This window comes from Cyphellophora attinorum (assembly GCF_001299255.1).
Source record: "Cyphellophora attinorum strain CBS 131958 chromosome Unknown Contig1, whole genome shotgun sequence".
In the NCBI taxonomy this organism is placed as follows: domain Eukaryota; kingdom Fungi; phylum Ascomycota; class Eurotiomycetes; order Chaetothyriales; family Cyphellophoraceae; genus Cyphellophora; species Cyphellophora attinorum.
This window is the reverse complement of record NW_017253229.1, coordinates 1,463,874-1,484,622: the sequence shown is the minus strand read 5'-3', so window position 1 is coordinate 1,484,622 and position 20,749 is coordinate 1,463,874. Positions and strand designations below refer to the sequence as shown.

Genomic DNA, 20,749 nt, shown 5'->3' with positions numbered 1-20,749 from the left:
TCAATTCCTCCCTGGCACCATCTCATCCGTATGGCGAACTTGGCCACCCAACTTCACCCGCCTGAATTTCTCTGCTCTCGCGGGATCGTACCGCCAGCACCCGTCATTGCCAATGATGCTCTTCTCGTCGAGCCCGCTCGCATCTACTAGCCCCATTAACGCACCTTCTTCCCGTTCATCTACCTTTCGGAAGAACGCCGACTGCCATGTTTGGCCGCTCGCTTTCTCCCGTTTCCGCATCTCTCGTTGCGCGTTTTCTAATTTTGACTTGGCTTCCAGTGCAGCCGAGAAATCGCCTTTCTGGAGCGCCGACGCGACGTCCGCCCATGCGCGGCGGGAGTGCCATGGTGATGATTGTTGGGGGAGGGTCATGGGTGCGGGCTTATTGGCTGGGTCGGAGAGGTTATATGTCTGCGTTGTGTTGTCGGCGTGGTTGGTGATGGTCCAGCTGTCGCTCCAGATGCCCTTGAGGGTATAGAGTGGCGATTTCTTTGAGGATGGGTCTGTGGATTTGGAGTTGTAGATGACCGCTTCGAATTCGTTGCGAGAGGAGCTGCTGAACGGGTTCTTCGACTTCCCACCGAACGTCACTTCGGCCGTATAGCCTGATGTGGAGAAGATGGTGTACGTTCCATACAGCTCCGGGTACGGACTTCCCGTCAAGATTGATTTCGCGTAGACGTCCGGGAATGGGAAGAGATAGCTCTCCTTGTTATGCCGATCGACTGTCAATATCGCGTGCCCGGACTGCTTTACCACGACAGACGTGCCCGATAGAGTAGTGTGCTGCGTCGAATACGCCTCAGCACGCACGCCGTTGGACTTGTCCTGGATGAAGCACGCCGTCGTCGGCGGATGGTGGGAGACCTGCTCGCAAATGACTTCGACTTTGTTGTCGCCGTCTTGGCATTCGCAGAGGAAGAGCTCCCCCAGGAACGGGTTCAGGGGCTTCTTGGTCCCCTCAGAGACGGGCTTGCCGATGTAGTACTGGCGTTGGAGGGATGTAAGGTAGATTTGCAGGACGTGGAGCATGCGTTCTGCTGGGGAGGTGGTGTTGGCGATGGCGGCGAAGAGGGAGGGGCGCTCGGCCCAGTAGGCGGGGAACTCGGTGAGGGATTGCGAGGCCAGGATGAAAGGTGGGGCGGTGATGTTGGAGAGGTCTCCGGAGACGGTGGCGAGGAAGGAGAGGAAGTCTTTGAGGGCGGAGAGGTTGGACATTCTTGAGAGGAGGCCCATTAGTACGGTCATCTTGGCGTGTGGTTTGCGGGAAGCAGGGACAGCGATAGCGCTGGTCGTGGGTAGGCGGGGAGACAGGTCGGCAAGCAGGTCTGCCAGCAGACGGTAGAGAGGTATTATAATAGCAAAGGTAATGTGCAGGAAAGGAATATCAACGAGCCGAGCACATGTAAATGTGTAACAACTGAGCATACTTACTTGGAGTCGTTCCCCATGCTTGCTGTGTTACTTTGATGTCCTTTGGGAAGGGGCGATGCTGAAAGTAGTGTTATCCACGAATCGTTTCACAGCGGCCGTACTAGGCGCGTGATACGTCTAGGGAGCTAGACGCGAAGCCACGCAGGCTGGATCAGGCCATGTACCTCTGTAGTCAGTAGCCGCAGACTTCGGGAAACTTTGGGAATTCTGTAACGGCTATGAAACATCGAGGGAAGGGAAGCGCTGTTCTTTTGGTAGACACGTTCTCACCGTCGTGTTGTGTCATGATGCAAAGCTCTCCCTGGCAGTCGCGACTTGCGTGCCTGGATTCTGCAGTGGCAATGGAGTATACGTCAGCCACGAGAAAGAGTATAGTTCACGAATATCATGATTGACGAACGCGATCGTGGCTGTGTTGTCATCGATTTTGGGTTTTGGTGAGGAAAAGTTTCCCGATCGGCAGAATGACAGACCGCGGGAAGCGCGTGCATGTGAAAGGCCTGCGACTCTCGTCCGTACGTACCTTTGATAGAGATATATTTGGCAGACTTCGAGGCCTACAAACCTCCACAATAATGTCTCGCTATGTGCATGCTGATAGTCGTAAACTCGTGCGAATGTCGTACACTTGGCCCTTTCCATCATGTGCGGCCCTCCAGTACCCCAGCCATGCGCTCGAGGCGAGTATTGAACGACTTGATCTGGTCAAGTAAGCCTCCACCTCCCTGGCTGTTGCTCACATCGACAGCCACGGTTCTGAGCAGATACTCGAGTGACTCTTCTGTCTGTTCCTCGGAACGGTCAAGCTCCATCTCAGTCTGGCGAGCAGCCTCACTGATCGTCCATTTTGCTTCTCTTTCTCGGTCTCGTTGCCAATTCTGTTGCCGAATATGATCGCATCGCAGCGCAACATCTTCTCTTTGTGCGCGAAGCTGGAGCCACTGAGCCTGTAATTCTGCCTTCTCTTTCTTGGCGCGACGAGCTTGGACCTCGAGCTGGATGCGCGCCTCAATTGCGTCAGACATCTCGAAGAGCCTGTCATTCAATTCCTGGCCCACCCGCTCAACGGCTGTTTGCTTACGCTTCCGTTCTGCTCGATTGCTGCTCACGCCTACCTCAAGGCGCTTCACTTCCGTCTCAACCATTTCCCGACAATATTGCGCAAGCACATCCACCGCATTGGGGACAGGACGTTCGGTCGCAAGCTTCAGTTGAGACTCCCGAGCTCGCTCGTCCTCCGAGTCCAAGTCTGACTCTCCAGCTTCGTCAATACGCGGGAGCATATGGCTGTTGGTCAGGCGATGAGTGAGGATGGGGAAGCTGGCTTTGCCATTGCTGTGCGAGGCTCGTTTCGCAGCTTGACTTCCTTTCTCCTTCCGTCCTGCTTTGCTTCTATTCCTAGTCGTTGGGGTCGTGGGGTCGGGAGAGCCATCTACTTCCGCGTAGTCGTCCTCCGAGGCGTCCTCTTCACGGTATTCGAGCGGTGATACACTTCGTGAAGCAGATATCCGAGGTGCGCTTGCTGTTCGCCGATTGCTGATAGCTCGTGTTACTTGGGATAGCGCTACTTCAGAGCCGTCATCGTCGGCGGCCTCTGAGCTTTGCTGCGAGATCCGACGCTTCTTCCTCTGGTGCTCGAACGTGATTGATTTACGTTTCCCTCTCCTCTTGCGGGAGATGGTCGGCTTGACTGCAGCCACAGGAGACTCAGTTCGTACGCTGCCGTCCTGAACGTCGCTCTCGGGTTCGTTGACATCGCCAGATACGACGATGTTGGACTGATCTGGATGATCGTCTTCAGGCACACTTATGAATGGCGGAGCAGGACCAGCACTTAGTCGTTGTCCAGCTTCTCTTTTGCGCTGATCGGACAGCCGCTTCTTGTTACGTTCGCTCTGCTGGCCGATAGACTTCCTTTTCTTCTTCTTCAGCGGCCGTTTCTGTTGTCCTGGCGTATCATTCTCCTTGTCATTCGAGTCCCCTCCTGGCTGTTCCGGCGCGCCTCCGTCTGATTGATATCCCTCATCGCTGCCAACTTGGACCGGCTCCGGCACTTGCTCGATTTCCTCCAAGACCTCGCCCCATGGCGCAATCGTTGTCCTGCGCCTCTTCGTTGGTCGCTCCTGCGATTGCACCTGCTCCTTAGGTGCAACACTCGGCTGTGTGTTCGAGACAGCTGATGCGCTCCGTCGTGACCTGACCGATGCTTGTGAATTCCGAGGCGCTTTTTGCGGTTGACGTCCAGGCGTTTTGGAACGAGATCGTGAACTGCGACCGGAAACCCGAGTTGACTGAAAGCCGAAGTTCAAGTTGAAATCTGTGACTGGTACATCGCGTCCGGCACCGCGTTGGCGCATGAGCAGGCGCTCATTGCGCTGGTGCGAGGCCATACTGATCTGCTACGTCGCCAGATCATCCATTAGTGCGACCCTGTGCGAACTTCGAAGTGACCACGAAGTCCGCAGGCTGAATTGGGCACGCGTTTCTCGACGCGACGCGATTCGATTCATCGTAGGGTTAGGGTTGTCAGCTTTAAGATCTGCATGAGAAAAGTTGGAGAAACCAAGTCGAGTCCAGTCAACCGGCTTTCACTTGACCTACCTTAACTTCACTTGCGACGACATTGCCCTACTTGAACCTATACTGCGAACGCTGCAGATACATCGCTGGCACTACAAGGTCTCCAGCGTCTGAGTACGCTCGCTCAGCAGACATGCCATGGTACTGGTGGGGCAGCTCCAACTCTGCCTCCTCCACCCCAGAAGAAGCACTCAACCCAGAGCTCAAGGAATTCCTCAAGGAACAATCACCTCGCCCCTATCAAGCCGCAGAGCCTCCCAAACCGAAAGCACCTGTCGCTAAGGCACAACCCGAGAAGCACCTCCCCGACACCAACAAAATCCACCCCGACCGCCCAGTCCCCGCCGAGTCCCTCTTCCCAGACGGCCGCTACGCCCACCTCTGGAAGACCTACACTCCCAGCGCCGAAATCAATGCTCAAACCCTCACCCCAGTCGACCGCATAACCCAAGGCCGCAAAGACCGCACCACCTCCCTGCACCGCGCCGCACTAGAGAATTGCGCCTTCGAAGACGAAGTCCGCACGCAATGCCTCGCCGGGGTCAACATGGCCAGTCGCTTCAAGGGCACGCTGACGATGTGCGGCGAGGAGAGTCGAGCGTATACGCGCTGCTACCAGTTGCAGGCCAAGTTCCTGCAGGCGTTGGGGTATATGTCGAGTCCGATGGGCGGGATGAGGGATGCGGAGCATGAAGAGAGGATACAGATGCATGCGGACAAGTTGTATCATCGCATGATGGACTACGAGGCTGCGGTCGCACACGCGAAAGCGCATTGTTTGCCGATTCCGCCTTTGACGAGTGTCTTTGATGCCTCGAGGCCGGCGCCGACGGCTGACCAGATTGAGGTTCCGGAGAATCTGCGCGCAAAGATGAGCGGTACACCATTACACGAGCTTCCACCACAGGAGCGTGAGCTAGCGGCTAGAGCGGCGCTGACGGAGGCAAAGATTAAGCATCAGGCGGCAGGGGAAGTGTTTGAGGGTCTGAAAGAGATGAACGAGGCGCGTATGCGGCGGCAGGCGATGATCGCCAGGTTTGTTGGAGAGCCAATTGCCAAGTTCGTCGTCCCGGATGCCGACGAGGCGGCTGATAGGGGAAAGACTTGAGAGGACTCACAGCAGGCAAGAGCCAAGACGGCGGAAGACGCTTCACCGTGAACCAGATCATCGACCTGCTCCTGGCGCACCAGCGACCGTTAACATTAAGCGTCACGTACTTGTACTGGGCAAGAAATAGGTGGACAGTCCTGCCAGCCCCGAAGTACTACAGTACAACCATCTCGACCAGGTTTTGCGGCGAGACAGATTGACTTCGCGTGGGCGCCTCACCTAGGGATCTCCATGTCTCTCTGACTCTGCAACACTTTTCAGAGTCCACGACAGCACCCGCTACATTCCTCCGCCGACCGCCATGACTTCACCAATCACAGTCTGATCGACCCAAACGGCGGGTGGGAGTCGAGGCCGTGGAGATATCGCGGACAGTAGCTTTTGGTACACAACCAGGCATGGAGAGTGTGCATGGCATGCTGTTAGCGCATTGATTAGCCGTAGAGGCAGCAGTGACGCGGAGAGGAACTGGTGGAGTGGTTTGAGAGAAGTTGGACTCGGAATGGAGGGAAGAGAAGTGCGAAACGAGAAGCAGAACACCACGAAGACAACAATACATAGGCATTCACGACAGCATTGTTCACTCTCAACGAACGCTACATGCAATTGATATGCTTTCTGCTCCCCAGTCTTCCACATCTCCGCTCCCACTGTATATTCCCCTCCTGTCTTCAAGCCCAACTCTTTGGTCACGAAAAGTCATCATCGAAAGGCTTGTCACTCAATGACACTCCCTGCTGCTGCGCGCTTTGTCCACCGATGCTGTCAGCCGTTCCCTGCCTCGTTCCCTGCCTCCCTCTCGCTAAAGGTGCGCTTTTCCCACTGCCAGCGGCCGAGCGCTTCAGGCTGCCGCCTCCCACTTGCGCATTCTGGCCAAACGCAGCCTGATTATTCGCTAGCGCAGCCTTCCGCTGTTGAGGCGAAGAAGCGTGATCAGACAATTCGTCGTCTGAGACAGGCGGCGGGATATGCGGGCCCGGGCCGCCGAAGGCGGACATGTTCATCTTCAGGGAGGTGGGCGTGTTCAGCGCCGAAGGCGAATCCGTCAAACCCGAAGCGGTGGTGGCTGTAGGGGTGCCGTTTGCGGTATCGACTTTGGGCGCCGCTGATGCCGGCCCGCCGGCGTTACCAGCAGCCACACTCGGCTGTCCCTGCGTGATAGCCGCCAGCTTATTATGCGCGTCCGCATTCCGATTCTGGACTGGACTCGAGTCCAAACTCCCGGGCACTTCGAGACTCGTGCGCTTGTTGGGCAGCGACACCCTTGCTCCAGCGTCACGATGAGCAAACGTCGACTGATCCGGCCTCGGACTAGCAACAACCGGAAAGCGACCTGCTGATATTGACCCATCAGTGGATTTGTCTCTGCGGTGCCGATTCGTCGGCGCGGGACTCCTATCCCTTCTCGCCTCCGATATGGCCTTCGCGCGTGCTCCATATTTGCTCGCCTGTTACTCTCATCCGGCGCGTGTATGCTGGGGGTATTGTCGCCGTTATGATTGTTCGCACTACCACTCACCGCCCGCGTCCTTCCCCCAATACTATTGCTCGCACTCAACGTACTCGACTGCCGCTTCAGCTCCCCAAAAATAGCCTCCTTGTGCTCAAACAGATCACGGACGAGCCGATACGCATGCCGATCCTCCAACGTCAACGTATTCTCCGTCCGCGGCCGCAGTATACACGGCGCCAACACGTGCGCCAGCTCGCCCACATACGCATCATCCGCACTCGTGAGATCAATCAGTCGTGTGAAGTGTGTCGTGATGGCGTCGAGGGTGGCGATGTTGTTTAGACGTAGTTGGCCTAATGTGCTCTGCAGGACTTTTATCCTAGGTGCGGAGTCGACGGAGTCGGAGGATATGGGGTTGGGTGTTGCGTCGGAGGTGGTGGCGTAGATTGTTTTGATGATTTCATAGACCTGGCTAGAGACTAGAGAGTCTGGGAGTTCGAGAAGGTAGAGTTTGAGGACGGATGCGACGATGGGGATCTCGTAGCGCTCGAGGACTTCGCGGGGGATTTTGTTCGCGCTGCTGCTACTGCTGCCGTTTTCGGGAGTCTGGTTGTGGTGGTTGAGCTGGTTGCGCAGGTGGTGAGTTGCGGCTAAGGGCACGTCGACGAGCCAGATGCTCCGACGGGCTTCGTCGCCTTCGAGGTCCGGATAGTGGTTGTCGAGGAAGGTTAGGATAGAGGTCACGAGGACAGGGACGCGTTTCCGATCGGCGCGGGCACGGGCTTCGAGGTCCACGCCGAAGATCTGGTCGTCGACGCTGCCGTAGTAGTTCTCGTAGGGGGTCGGACGAGGGACAAAGGCGCCGACGCGGTAGTTTTCGAGAAAGTACCGAAGGTCGCTGAGAGGATTGATAGTCTCTTGGTATAGGACCATGTTGTCGACTTGTGACTGAAAGGAAGGGATGCTATTGGAGATGGCGCCGGAGAAGTCGAGAATGACGGATTTGATGGCTTTGAGGCGATCGGTTTCGCAGCGCTCGAGGAATTTTAGGTGGTCCATCATGGATTCTTCGAGATTGCAGCGAAGGAGGTCTAGGCGGCGAATGGCGGCTTTGTATTTCTCGTCGGCGTCTTTGGCTTCTCTTCGTAGTCGTTCGCTGGGTGTCATGTTCGGGTAGGGATTATTTAGTGGGTTCCATGCCTGCAGGGTCTCGGTAATGTTGGCGACGGGCGAGTCGATGCTGCCGGTGTCTGAGCCGCCGGAGCTCACTCTTCCCAATGGCTTCTTTTTCTCCGGGATGCCTGTAATCTTGAACACTTTTGTCTTCCATTGGTACCTCATACGTGAGCTGTTGGCGAATGTGCTGCCTACACTCCCAATCAGTCTGAGGAATCCCCTGTCGACCAGATCCTGGCCCATCTTCTCCGCGTAGCCCACGCTTGATGCGCCAAGGTGTTTCTGCAAGAAGTCGACGATGTCTGTGCCGGCTGAGACGTTCTGATATGTGCCTAGCACAGGCACCTTGAACTCTGAGATGGGTATGGTATTCAACATGGCCGTCAGCGCCTCTTTCATCCTCTCCGGTGTGAACGTCTCGTCTCCCAACTCGACCGGTAGTTCCTCGTCCTCGTCAGGGAGAATGATCTTGGGTGGCGGACTTTGCTTGGGGCTACCCAGCTCGGTCTTCTCGGGCTCCTTAAACGCCAGTTTATTCTCCTCCTCTTGATCCTCCACCAGTCTGCACTTGTTGAAGTATTGACTCCGCAGCTTCTTGACAAGATCTGCCTGACTATCATGCGCCTTGATTTTGGACTGCAGGTCGTCCTGCGAATTCTGGACCCGCAGCGCATGTGCGTCGCACCATCTCCCGAAAGGATACACGACCAGCTCGCGGATGTTGTTGGAAATCTTGTGGTGATTCTTGGCCGCTTCGACCATCTCGCCGCGGACGCCTTCATATGCCTAGCCTCTGTCAGTACTGGGTTTCCGTATCGATGGCGTCGAACCATTCACCTTCTTCACACTAGCGCCGTCATCTCGTGCAAAGCCATTCGTCATGCGGTCGATAGTCGGCGCAATGTCCTCGAGCCGTTCACTATACAGCTCTTCGGCGTCTGCTCGCATCGTCGCTATCGTAAGGACCTGTGTGTTCTCTATGACGCCCTGCTGTAGCTTCTGGAAGAGTATCCCCAAGCCGCCAGCATAGTCTGCGGACCAGAACGAGTCCACAAAGCCGACTGTCTTGGGCTTCTTCGCCACCGGCGCTGTCGTCTCTGAGGCCGCCATAAGGAATTACTGTGGGCGTACAATCGTGTGTCGTCGCCAAAGGGAAGTAAGAATGGGTCAAAGGTATAGCAATAAGTGATTTCGCAACAGTAACCGCGTTGCGGAGAGGGGGCCAAAGATCGGGGAACTCGCTTGCCGAAGACTCAGAAGAGGGCCAACGTGATCGCTGCACTGTACACACGACACAGCTCAAACGATGAAAGGACAATTGAAGAAGTGGAAGAATGAAGCACGAAAGTTGGAATGGTTGAATTGGCTACTTTGCGCAACGTGAGACAACGCTTCTGCTCTACACATGCTTGCCCATGCTAGCCTCCGAAGAGTCTTGGCAATGATGCAAGCCCCTGAGAACGGCCGCCTCGTTGAGATAATTCGAATTTGTGGACTTGGTTCAGCATGTCAAGACACCTCGACTTGATAGCGAGTGTCTGTGCAGCTTATCCTAGCGCCCTCTCTGACAGTGTTAATCGTCGCTTGCTTTGCGAATACACACACATCATGATCGCTGCTGAAGGTCCATTGCTCAGATGATGCTTCCCTTTCTCAAACGCTTGGGCAGACCCGGTGAGGTCGGAGGAGATACGATGAACCGCTTCGACTTATTGGGCTGTATCCTCCTCGTCAGCAAATGCATTCACTCATGCGTGGAAAAAGGGACAACTCACAGTATCGAAGAACTGTCCGACCGTATCTTTGTCCTCCGCCTTTTCCCGACCATCTAGTCATTGATCCGAGAGACCAAGATCCTCCTCAGCCGGAACGATACGAATGGTATTGGTATGACCCTGACCACCGCGCCAGCCTTGCACGCAGACCACACTGTCGCCTTGTGTGAGGACACCCAGCTTGATGGCCTGGCTGATACCCCACTTGAGACGTCGATCCACGTCCTCCTGCCAGTCGGTGCTCTTGAAGTCAGGCTTGGGTTCCTTGAAGTGGAATGGGTAGACGCCGCGGTACAAGTGAGCATAGCGTGAAGCTGTCTCGTTGCGAGTGATCATGATGATGGGGCAGACTGGTCGGTATTTGGACACGATCCGAGCTGATTGACCACTGTCTGGGATTAGCTGACATCTAGCTTTGCGCTTTGTGGACTTACCTAGTGGTTAGGACCAAGATCGCACCAGCGCTCAACTCCATACTGGCACCCACGGCAGAGATGGCGATAGACTCCATGGGGTCGATGGGCCGCTTGCAGGCATTGCGGAGTTCGTCATAGGCATTGGCGTATGGGATAGCCACCTCAGCTTGCAGACAGGTCTCGTGCATCATGGTGACAGCCTCCTTCGGGTAGTTACCCTTAGCTGTCTCACCAGACAACATGACACAGTCCGATCCATCGAGAACAGCGTTGGCAACGTCGGAAACCTCGGCACGAGTAGGTCGAGGATTGGTGGTCATCGATTCCAACATCTGCGTGGCGCAAATAACAGGCTTGCCGGCCAAGTTGCATTTAGCGATCATCATCTTCTGCGCGATGAAGACACTGGGAGCTGGGATTTCGATACCGAGATCACCACGAGCGACCATGACACCGTCAGTCTCCTTCAGAATATCGTCGAAGCTGTCGACACCTTGCTGGTTCTCGACCTTGGCGATGATCTGGATGTGGTCCTTGTCATCTCCTGCTTCGCGAAGGACTTTGCGAATGTGCTTGATGTCATCGCCGCTGCGGATGAACGAAGCAAAGACCATGTCGACGTTGTTCTTGACACCAAACTGGAGATCGGCAATGTCCTTCTTGGACAGAGCCGGCAGGTCCACCGCGGTGCCTGGGAGGTTGACACCCTTGCGCGAGGAGATATTGCCATTGTTGAGGGCCTTGATGCGGATAGTCTTTTCGTCGATTACGTTCAAGACCTCAAATGACTGGATGCCGTCATCAACGTAGATAAGCTTGCCGGGCTCGATGACCTTGGTGATGTTCTTGTAGTCCACATACCTTGGACTGCTTAGTACGTATGCCGTTTGAGGAATACAGGCTCTTACAGATTCTTGTCGTCACTGGCAGTGGCATATTTGTCATCGGTTGTCAGGTTCAGCTCCAGACCGGCCTTGATGGGGATATCGCCGTCGCCGGGTGTGTTACCCGTTCTAATCTCAGGTCCTTTCTGTCATACTGATCAGTACATCGTTCGGAGGCCGAAATGGAGCACTCACGGTATCAAGGGCAATAGCGACAGGACGACCGGGCAGGTCCTTGGTGGATTGACGGACGTTGTCGATGACAGACTGGTGGTACTGCGCACGTTAGTACAGTATCCAAAGTTGTGTCCAGGTGAAGCATACCTCATAGGAGCCGTGGGAGAAGTTCATGCGGGCAACATTGAGACCGGCTGCAATTCATTAGTCCTTGCCTTGCACAACCTTGCGACGAGCATACCTTTGCGGAGCATAGAGATCTTCTCTGGCGAGTTTGTCTTGGGTCCTACCCTCCGGTCAATTCTTCTTGCCTCGTCTTCCGCGGAGGTGGCATACCGATGGTGCAGATGATACTAGTGCGGCGGTGAACCTTCTTGGGGACATAGTCGGTTCTCAACGAAGCCGACCATTCTAGCTTGGTACGGTTGTCGAGGTGAGCAAGAGCGTCAGCCATCTTGACAACGATTGCTTCAAGCAATTTTTGAGGGATATGGTATGAGTTGCGTCAAGGGCCGCAGGTGGTGAACTACACGCTGCTGCGGTGGCCGGGCCTCCAAAATAGTTAGCTATGCTGAAAGCAGTGCGTATTCAAGGCTTTTGTGCAGAGGAAACACTCACAGAGTATGGAAGGTGCTTTGCTTCACAGTTGCTTCTGGTGTAAGATATCAGTGGTATCCTCCAGGCCTGCAATGGTTGGGAGCAGCAATCGTAGCAATCGCAGCCAAATCCAGCAACAATTTTTGAGTTCGATTGGAGGGTCACCCACGCGTTAGCAAAAGAAAGTTGATCCGGGCCGCTTATCTGTGCCTGGAAAGCTACTAAGTAAGCTTAGGACAGGCTGCTTTTGGGTCAGTAATAGGCTCAATAAGCGTGGGCTTTTGGCTGGTTGAGAACCACCTGCAGCAAGCTCAACATCTTGGAGGGGCAGAACTCAGAGGTGAAGAGGGGCCGGCATAACGTATCTCCGTATCTCCGGCGTGCTCTTGGTGGTCTAGGGCCACCGTAGCCGAACAACCACCAACCACATGCACATGTCACTCACCTTTACTAGGCTGCATTGTAGTGTACTGACCTTCCCAGTCACACGACCCTGAACATCTCGCATCCACATCGTCGATAGTCCTCCAGGATGGTTGTACGTCGTCGTCGTGTCCTCAAAGGAGCGCGTTGCTGATATGTACCAGCTCGGCCGGATCACGCACTACGCATTCGATGCCGTCCTTATAAGCACAGTGCTTGCTGGCATCAAGCGCAGTAAGACCCACGAGCAGGCCTGATCGTGAATGAAGCTGACTGGCGCTGCGCGACAGGTACCGGACTGACGTGAGTACATCCCAGCGTGGTCTCTGCTTGGGCTGCGTGGGCGCGAGTGCCAGTGCTCCGCACAGAGCGTCTGACTGTTGAAAGTGTAAGAGTGCCAGACTGACTGACACAACAGCCCGACTAGTCTCAAGGCATCGACAGTACCCGCGCAGACCAAGTTCCCGAACCCGAACAGCGAGACGGAGCAAACGGTACAAGTCTGGCTTGATCGGTATCTGGGTGTGGGCGAATGGATGATGGACACAAGCATTGCGTTTATGTCGAGTAGCTCCTATTTCGAGCGGAGGCGATGATGAAGACAAGATGTGTGTTTTGATGCATGTACCGGATATGGCAAGGGCGAATGGGCTGGCCGGGCAATGAAAGGAGTTCCTGGCGCTTCAAGGCTTGTTTCGGATGAATGGGTGGAATACCGAGGCTATACGTCAAGCGAGGGACAGGATATATCGACTCATGCGTTGGGAACGAAGCACGGCTCGACAGCAGATCTGAGCCACGATCAAAGGTATAGCAGGCAGACGAGATCTGATGGTGAAGTCACTGTGGGAAGGAGCGACGTGCAGTGGGCACGTGCCTCCTGCGGCAGACATCGGACTTCATTTGAAGTACTTCCGCGAATTGGAAATTCAGACGCTTCTCAACTTCAACGCACAGCTTGCTCGGTCGTTGGCATTCCGAGGACCTGAAGCGCTATATTGATTCAGATGTTCAGCGACCATTTTCTCACATTGTCCAGCACTGACACAACAGGCAACTCAACTTTCGAAGCTACAGGATGATCTAAACAAACCTCGCTTCAGACCTTCATCTCATAGTCCTCCTCAAACCCAGCCGCTCTCGACCCATGAAACGCTTGATCAACGACCTCATCAATATCGACCCGCTGATAGTACGAAATATGTCCAAACGGTAGCCAATACTGCGCCAGCCGATCATGGTTGATCATGAAAAGTTGTGAAGGTATGAACTCATCTGCAACAAGGGTCAGCAACAGCGGCAAAGAAAACTTCAGTATACTCACCATGCACAAACCCCCGCGCCGCAACATGCCCCCTCGACCTAACAACTCTCGCTCCCCTGAACGGCTCCTCTGTAGCGATTCTCACAAAGCCTTTCTGCCCAATATCATCCGAAATAAACGTATGCTCGCCTCTCGGCACATTTGGATCACCCGTCAACTTGACAGCCTCCAACGCGCCCGTGAAAATCCTCTCATCATCTCGCCGCCGCATCCTCCGGAAAGGAGTCAATCACCTCCTTCGAAAGGACCTCCGTCTCCTCTAGCGCCGTCAACGCCGTCGTCCCAGCCGCCAGCCCCGACTCCTCATCTAAATATCCCTCCACATCACCTTCCCACAGACCCCTCTCCCCCAGAATACTAATCCCTCTCCTCTCCGGCGGCCTCGGCGCCCGCTCCGTCTGCATCACCAACAGAAACTCACACCCATGACCCGCATAATCCCCCACAAAGATCCCCTGATACGGCTTCTCCTTACTCGGCCTATACAACCCCTCATCCAGCGTACTCCACGTACTAACCTCCTCCTCCATCCTGACCCCAAACCTCGTCCGCCCCGCCGCAAATTGCACCCAATGCCTCATCCTAAAACTCGTCTGACTGATCTCCTCGTACCGCTGCGGCCTGTGCTCCTTCCCCCTAAACCCATTCCCACTACTCCCCGCCCTGACCCTCTTCATCCCCGGAATCGTCCGCGGCGGCCACACCTCCATCCCCGAATACCCATCCACCTTAACATCCCTCGCCAAAAAGAAACTCGCACTCGTGTTATGTCCCGGCCTCCCCACACTCATCTTCATCTCCCCCTCCCACCACCCCTGCCTCTGCATCCCCACACTGCTCCTCCCCTCATCATACTGAGCATACGGCAACTTCAACACCGGATCGTCCAGCCACAGCCGCACCCTCGGCCGGAACGTATCTATCCTAACACCCAAGTTCCGTCTCCAAGCCATCGTCTTCCCGGCCCCGCGCTCCGCGATCAGCCGGTACCCCTCGATACACCCGCGACGGGGATCGAAGCGCGCGATCATGACTTTGCCCATGTAGGGGTCGTCGCTGACCCAGATTTTGCGGCGGGGCACGAACCAGTAGGGGTGGTGGGAGATGTAGAGTTCTCTATACGTCGGCGCTGGGTACGGGGAGCCGGAGCCAGAGGGCACGTCGTGCGACGACTCTGGCGGGAGTTGCTCCCGCAAGAGAGCCGCCCACAACAGATCATCATCGTGCACGCAGTGTGTAGCAGTCGCGCCGTACGCGCTGTGCGCGCGAGATCGAGGGGCGAGAGGTACGAAAGGACTTGTTGGAGGACTTCGCGGGGGAGGTTGAGCAGTGGGGAATGCTGCTGTATGGTCGGGTCGTCGCGATCCTCAAGATATTGGGTGACGCTATCAAAGGAAGAAGTCATGGTGCTGTCGCTGTCGCTGTCAAGAGAAGAAGAAGTCGGTGCGTTATCGTCGCTTGCGGCGGCGGGGCGCGCCCCTCCGCTGAGGTATTCGAGCAGGCCCATCGCGGAACAGGAATGGAAACGACAGAAGCCAAGATTTACGACGTGTTGCGCATGCTCATAAACTCATGAATAAAGACAGAGAGCCCTATTATGATCCCGGCGAAAGACAGAACGTGTAATCAGAACGCACGCACGAGACCCTCCCGCCCTCCATCAGCATCATCGAACACCGAAGCACGTCTTCGATACCGTCATTATCCGGAGATAAAAAGTCGCGAGGGGTCCTTTCGGCAAACTGCAGTGTAACACCCCACGGTCCCAGCGTTCATGGCCCCCATCAGGCTTGCCCCTGAATCGTCAATCATGTGAGGCGTAGCAAACGGTATATGACTTTGATAGTATCTGCTCGACAGTGCCAACTCGAGGTATTTACCCTTCCCAAGTAAGGATACCTACTTACTGCAACGCCGAGAACTTGGTCGGCGTCAAAAACGTATTCGACACCTTTGCATTAATCGGCCCATCCTTCTCACTATTCGCTCTCGCCTCGATCCACTCCGGATCACTGAAAAACGCGTTCCATTTCTGCTCTCGGTCCGCCAGAGACTCCCATTTGAGCATGTATGTTAGGATGTTGGTGTCTGGGCCGACGAGGGTGTTCCTGTGGGAGAAAGGGTAAGCACGAGTATCAGTATCAGCATGACGTGTTTGGGAATTTGCAGAAAAGGGCATGGGATGGAAATGGGAACGTCGTACCAGAAGCCCACTTGCTGGATACCATGCTTTTCCCAGATTTTGATGGTGTGGTTCTCGAAGCGGGCGAGCAGGTTGGGCATGCGACCTTGCTGGTTGTCAGCTACTAGATACAGGTTGATCATTGCTTTGTGCCAGGTCTGGTGCTGACCTGGTACCACAGTGTACTCTCGCAACTCGTAGATCGTCATCTTTCGTGGACTTTGCTGTGGTCGAGCTCGTTGGTTGTGTCGTTTCCGCTACCTCTCTTGCTGTTCGGAATCCAGACTTTGGTGTCGGAGCTGTCGGATCAGCGATCTGAAGTGATGTACAGCAGATGCGACATCTCATGTCCTACATTAGTTGCGCTTGACAGTGCCGTGGTGACGTTTTGAGGGGTATGGTTGGGGTATCTGTGCCTAGGTAAATAAGTATACTGGGACGAACGGAAGCCATCTCCAATCTATTGGGGAAGTCCGCATTCATGTGTGCAGCACGAGATGCGTATACCAGAGCTCATTCATGATCGTACACGACTAGAGGGTGACGATGCCAATGGTCTTGCATAAGCCTTACAACATGAGTAGGCGAAATGGAGTAGCACTGAGCCGGATCTTCGATAATGCTACCACAAGTTGAGATCATTTCAATGGATCCGATATATCAATCCTCCTAGGCCGAGCGGGCTGAGTCGGGCAAACACCATTACGTGCTCCTTCCCAAGCCTTCGATGATCCAGCCCAGAGGGGCTCTGAAGACCGGTGGAGTGGCGCCTTGCTCCTTCAACCTCCATCTAGATGCCCCTAGTCCTCTAATCCTTCCCATGCATCGTAAGGTAAGTGATATGTATTAGGCAAGGCGCTTGGTCCTGCAAGCGTAGTTGGAACTGAAAGCACTCCACCGACCTGCTAGCCATAGCAGTCGGTCATCTCGCCTGAAAGTACCGTCCCGGTCTGGTACGCTTGCCTTCAGACACGCGTAGGTATGGCCGTGGACGATAGCAGCGTTGCCCTCGACTCCCGTCCTTGGTAAAGCACTCATCAGTAGTTCCCTCCACCCGCATAGCCCTGAAAGCCAGGAGGTGCCATCCCTCCTCCACCGCCTGGCCCGCCACCTCCGCTGCCACCGGCTGGCGGCTGCTGCTGCATCAAAAATGTCTGACCCATCTGGCCCGAGTATATGCTTTGCTGGTGTTGCTGTTGAGGGGACATCACCATCGCCGGCCCCCGTCCACCACCAAAACCGAGTCCATGCAACTGTTGCTGCTGCTGTTGATGCATCTGCATTGGCGCTGGTTCCGGGAACTTGATATGGAACATCTGCACTAACCGCCTGCCAATGCTAGGCTCGATCTCAGTGCCGTCGCGCGCGATCTTGACTTCACGGTTCGCGTTCCAAGGGTTTCGTAGACCTCTTGTACGGAAGAAAGGGAGTCGGTCTGTGCTCAGCCATTCGATCTTGAAGGGCTTGCCAAAGGATTGAGGAGTGGGCGACGGGAGAGTGGCGCTGGTGGAACTCTCGTAGCCCGTGCCTTCAGCGGAGGAGATGTTACCGCTGCCTGAGGGTACAACTTTTACTGGGTTTGCCTCGGCTTCTGTGGTCTGCGTGTCGTCTTTTCCTGTAGGCTCTGTGATAGCATTAAGCGCTTCCCAGAATATGGTGCCTCGTGAAGAGTCGTCTATTATGCGACCGCGTGGCGCAGTCGCTGTCGGTGGTGTGATTATTGCAAGTGGTAAGTCCCCCGGATTGGGACTTGGTGTCGTAACAGGGTCATTAGTCGTGGGAGCTTTGGGAAGAACTTCCGTCTTTGCGGCTGCCTCTTCGTCTCCGATTGCTGATGCCATTTTGGCGTAGCCGAAGTACTCGCCTGATTTGTTTGCTGAGAATATAAGATAGACATCATCGGCAGACTATGTATGTGTCAGTGTTTGTAATGCAGGCACTGGCTGCGCGACTTACTTCGTATGCTTTCGTGAGAGCTGCCTCGTTGTGAGCTTGAGTCGCCCACACGCCGCTCTGCACACTCCGTTCGAGATCTTCCAGCGTCAGGCTCTTGACCACGAAGAACTTCTCCTTCACTCGTTCTTCCGGCTGCGCTGAACCTTGTTCTATTGGCGATGTTACATTCTGCCTCTCCGCTTCTTGCTGAGGAGATGGCGAAGTGTTGCTACCACGACGCAACCGACACACTAATCGCACACCCTGGAACCGTGTCTCGTGGAAGCGACCCATTGCTGCCTGGCAGCTTTCTTCTGACTTATAGTTGACGAAGGCGCAATTGCTCTTGGAAATGAGGAAGACGCTTTCGATGTCTTCTGTAGCGTCTCGCGAGAAGTAGTCCTTGAGATCCACGATATTCGTCCCGGGTGGCAGATTGCCAACCCATAACGCGAAACCCGATTGTCGAGGCTTTCTGGGAGGTCCACGTAGAAAGGAGGTCGAACTGGCATGTGCTGAAGAGCCCGAACTTGCTCGAGTCACTGTGACACAGGTCAGCATCTTTCTCGGCTTCGCACAATGGCATTGTTCGAAGTACTTACTTGGTGGTTGCGGATTCTGGTACATTCCTGGTGATCCGCCGCCACTCCGCATGTTATGTCCGCCTCTTATAGGATAGGCAGTGTATTGTGAAGATGGAAGAAGGTGCTGGTTTGGCGCATGATATGCTTGAATGTTCTGGACCATTCCTTGTGGGACCTGCTGGCCCGCGCTTTGAAACGTCTGGGTCGAGATCGGAACACCTGCATAATTTTGCCTCGACTGTGACTGGTAGTTCTGGAAAGCCGGACCTGCTGTGTTGGGGTTGAAGCCTGCGCCAGTTTGTCCGGCAAACTGTGCGCCTGAATAATATTGGTACATTGCGCTTTGGCCACCAGGGTACTGCTGAAACGACTGTTGTTGTTGGTTGCGCATGGGCAAGGTCGGAAGAGCGCCTGCGAGTGAGCGCATGTCCATTGGAATGGCGTTAGTCGCACCTGCCGCATAGCGCGACTGCCCAAAGGCGTCGTAGCCCATGTTGGGCTGAGCGACACCAACGTTCATGATCGAATGTAGTGGTGAGCCTGCATCAAAATGAGCGACAGTATTGCCGTCAGGTGGTATCACATACCGTCTGGAGTGAGTCTGAGGTTATTATCCGGCGGCTGGTTTGGCCCATCTCCCATGCCTGCCAGATCCTCTATGATCACGGGTAGCGGATGAAACCAAGACTGAACATAGTAATACGCCATAAGTCAGCGCATGTTGGCAACCGAGTGGTGGCAAGGAACATCCTCTCGAGACGAACTGACCTGTGAGCTTGATATGAGAGCCGGAAGGGAACCCCTTTGAAGGTGGTCTTCAAGTACCAGAGCGGGCGTGTAAGCTTCCGAGGTGGTGAGAGGCTCGTGCCGTCCAGATGGGCTTGTGTTCGAGTGTTGTCGACCAGTTCAGAAGCCGAAAAGGGTAACGATCGTGTGTGTGGACTCGAAAGAGAATCAGTCCGCCAGTGCTTGACGGAGAGATGAAGGCTGGTATAAGAGTGAATACAACGAACGATTGGCTAACTGCTGAGACAAAGCTAAGGCAGGTACGGGAATAGACAAAGGTGTTCGAGAATGTCTGACAACACTGGCGTGAGGTGACAATCCTCTGTGACCGGTGCCAGCGATGGTAGTTCTTAACAGATCTCGAGGCTGTGGGGCCGGCCAGTGAAGTAGTCCAATTCCTCAGGGTCTGTGTCCGAGTGTCTTGAAAGAGACGACTCTCTTGCGTGATTGGCGTGACTTAGGCAGAACGGCTCGAGGTTAGTGACTGCCGGCGTCCGGCTCCATGATAGGGCTCTGTCTGAATGAACGACAACGGCATGACCGAGAGGTGATCTTCCTTAATAGGTGAGAGTCATGGTTGGAAAGTCTCACTAGGCGAAGGAACAGGGGTCTATACTGTATAACAGGGGAAGATGCGCCACAGATTGGTACGTATGGAGACCTGTGGCTGCTTCGTTCGAATTTATCCTGAACTAAACCAGTCGTGCCATCAGGGTGACCGTCCCGGACGGCGGAGGAAGCCATGCGTGGCACTAGCTGTGCAGGAGCTCGAAGGAGGATCCCAGCAGTCGTCACCTCCAAGCTTAGGAGCATGACATCTCCGAGCAAGGGGAACGATAACGGAGCATTCATGCCTGTGGGTATAGAAGATGGGATTTCGGAATCGCATGATTCGCATCATGTCCAAGATGGAGCACATGGTGGCAAAGATGGGGCTTGTTGGAGGTCTGACTCGACTCTTGTCAAGCCACAGATGCAAATATCGCTCGTCCTGACCCAACTTTTTGCTAATAGGGTTATGCGGAAGAGCGACGAATTCACCGGCGTTGCCCACGTCGCAGCGTTCGTTCGCTCATGCTCGGGACTCTTTCGCTTTCGCTTCCTGGGACGGCAGTAGCAATGCCATAATGGTGGTCTGACGTTGGCGATCTTCAGACTATAGTGAGGAATGGGTGTGGCGGTGCACTCCTTGCAGGCGTCGCTTAAGCCCCGCAAGGTTCTAGATCGTCCACATTATTGAAAGAGCTTGACTTATCAGCCGCTTTGCTCACTTTTGCTACCATAACAGCCATGCCTCGAACCTCGTGTACTTCGTACCCATCGTCAGCTCTACACGACTTAGGGCACACCGAACCACTGTGTCGGTAGGAGCGTTATCGTCGGCTACATGGACTCAGCAGGCCAGGAACAGATTCCGTGGCTCTCTCGAGGTCTGTGCTTTTGGCCTCAGGTTTTGGCTTCAGGTTGCGCACTCTTCCCAAGTACATAACTGTCATCTGCAGCGACAGGAAGAATTCTTCCGGAAGTGTCATCGGAAGGCTACGTCGTTGCCAGAACTGGCAATGATCGTTGCCTGCGTATACCTGTAGTTGGTCATGATGACTAGGTCGAATCATGCGTTTAATTTCAGTTCAGCTGTGCAGGTATCCCGTTTAACCTTCGCGGGTAACGATGCAGATAGCGAGAGCTAGTCGCATTAGTGAACCGTAGTGAACACAAAGCCGTGTCGCTCCTTCTCGGGTGTCATGCGTTAGACGTCTGCTCATGCAGTCCATCATTGCTGTGTTCGGCAAGAACACTCGGGCATCATGTATCTATTGTATCAGAGTGCTCCAGGGTGCTCAGTCTGCGCTATAATTACAACTTTCTGACGATAGCGACCGCTGATCCCGTTGCTTCATTTTGGTTCAGG

General features: G+C 54.8%; 8 protein-coding genes across 8 annotated transcripts; 1 reads left to right on the top strand and 7 right to left on the bottom strand.

Annotated features, from left to right (window-relative positions):
* AB675_799 (Protein kes1) lies at positions 1–1,248 on the bottom strand (the record flags this gene model as incomplete). Its single annotated transcript, XM_018148410.1, has 1 exon — positions 1–1,248. The coding sequence occupies one exon, from the start codon at positions 1,246–1,248 to the stop codon at positions 1–3; it is 1,248 nt and encodes a 415-aa protein (XP_018005541.1).
* Positions 1,249–2,075: 827 nt separating this feature from the next.
* On the bottom strand, positions 2,076–3,824 carry AB675_798 (uncharacterized protein; the record flags this gene model as incomplete). The annotated part of the gene is made up of 1 exon (XM_018148399.1): positions 2,076–3,824. The coding sequence occupies one exon, from the start codon at positions 3,822–3,824 to the stop codon at positions 2,076–2,078; it is 1,749 nt and encodes a 582-aa protein (XP_018005646.1).
* Positions 3,825–4,147: 323 nt separating this feature from the next.
* AB675_797 (uncharacterized protein) lies at positions 4,148–5,122 on the top strand (the record flags this gene model as incomplete). Its single annotated transcript, XM_018148388.1, has 1 exon — positions 4,148–5,122. The coding sequence occupies one exon, from the start codon at positions 4,148–4,150 to the stop codon at positions 5,120–5,122; it is 975 nt and encodes a 324-aa protein (XP_018005455.1).
* Positions 5,123–5,814: 692 nt separating this feature from the next.
* Positions 5,815–8,864, bottom strand: AB675_796 (Rho-GTPase-activating protein 8; the record flags this gene model as incomplete). The annotated part of the gene is made up of 3 exons (XM_018148377.1): positions 5,815–6,573; positions 6,645–8,540; positions 8,592–8,864. 3 exons carry the CDS (start codon positions 8,862–8,864, stop codon positions 5,815–5,817), a joined length of 2,928 nt encoding a protein of 975 aa, XP_018005907.1.
* Positions 8,865–9,387: 523 nt separating this feature from the next.
* AB675_795 (Pyruvate kinase) lies at positions 9,388–11,460 on the bottom strand (the record flags this gene model as incomplete). The annotated part of the gene is made up of 9 exons (XM_018148366.1): positions 9,388–9,471; positions 9,530–9,582; positions 9,631–9,917; positions 9,964–10,806; positions 10,854–10,975; positions 11,025–11,105; positions 11,154–11,200; positions 11,248–11,292; positions 11,343–11,460. The coding sequence occupies 9 exons, from the start codon at positions 11,458–11,460 to the stop codon at positions 9,388–9,390; spliced, it is 1,680 nt and encodes a 559-aa protein (XP_018006005.1).
* Positions 11,461–13,125: 1,665 nt separating this feature from the next.
* Positions 13,126–14,857, bottom strand: AB675_793 (uncharacterized protein; the record flags this gene model as incomplete). The annotated part of the gene is made up of 4 exons (XM_018148346.1): positions 13,126–13,301; positions 13,351–13,516; positions 13,584–14,607; positions 14,640–14,857. The coding sequence occupies 4 exons, from the start codon at positions 14,855–14,857 to the stop codon at positions 13,126–13,128; spliced, it is 1,584 nt and encodes a 527-aa protein (XP_018005830.1).
* A 396-nt stretch (positions 14,858–15,253) lies between these two features.
* On the bottom strand, positions 15,254–15,741 carry AB675_792 (uncharacterized protein; the record flags this gene model as incomplete). Its single annotated transcript, XM_018148335.1, has 2 exons — positions 15,254–15,458; positions 15,554–15,741. 2 exons carry the CDS (start codon positions 15,739–15,741, stop codon positions 15,254–15,256), a joined length of 393 nt encoding a protein of 130 aa, XP_018005538.1.
* Positions 15,742–16,569: 828 nt separating this feature from the next.
* On the bottom strand, positions 16,570–18,759 carry AB675_791 (Zinc finger CCCH domain-containing protein 45; the record flags this gene model as incomplete). The annotated part of the gene is made up of 4 exons (XM_018148325.1): positions 16,570–17,439; positions 17,489–18,009; positions 18,070–18,591; positions 18,639–18,759. The coding sequence occupies 4 exons, from the start codon at positions 18,757–18,759 to the stop codon at positions 16,570–16,572; spliced, it is 2,034 nt and encodes a 677-aa protein (XP_018005640.1).
* Positions 18,760–20,749: the final 1,990 nt, after the last annotated feature.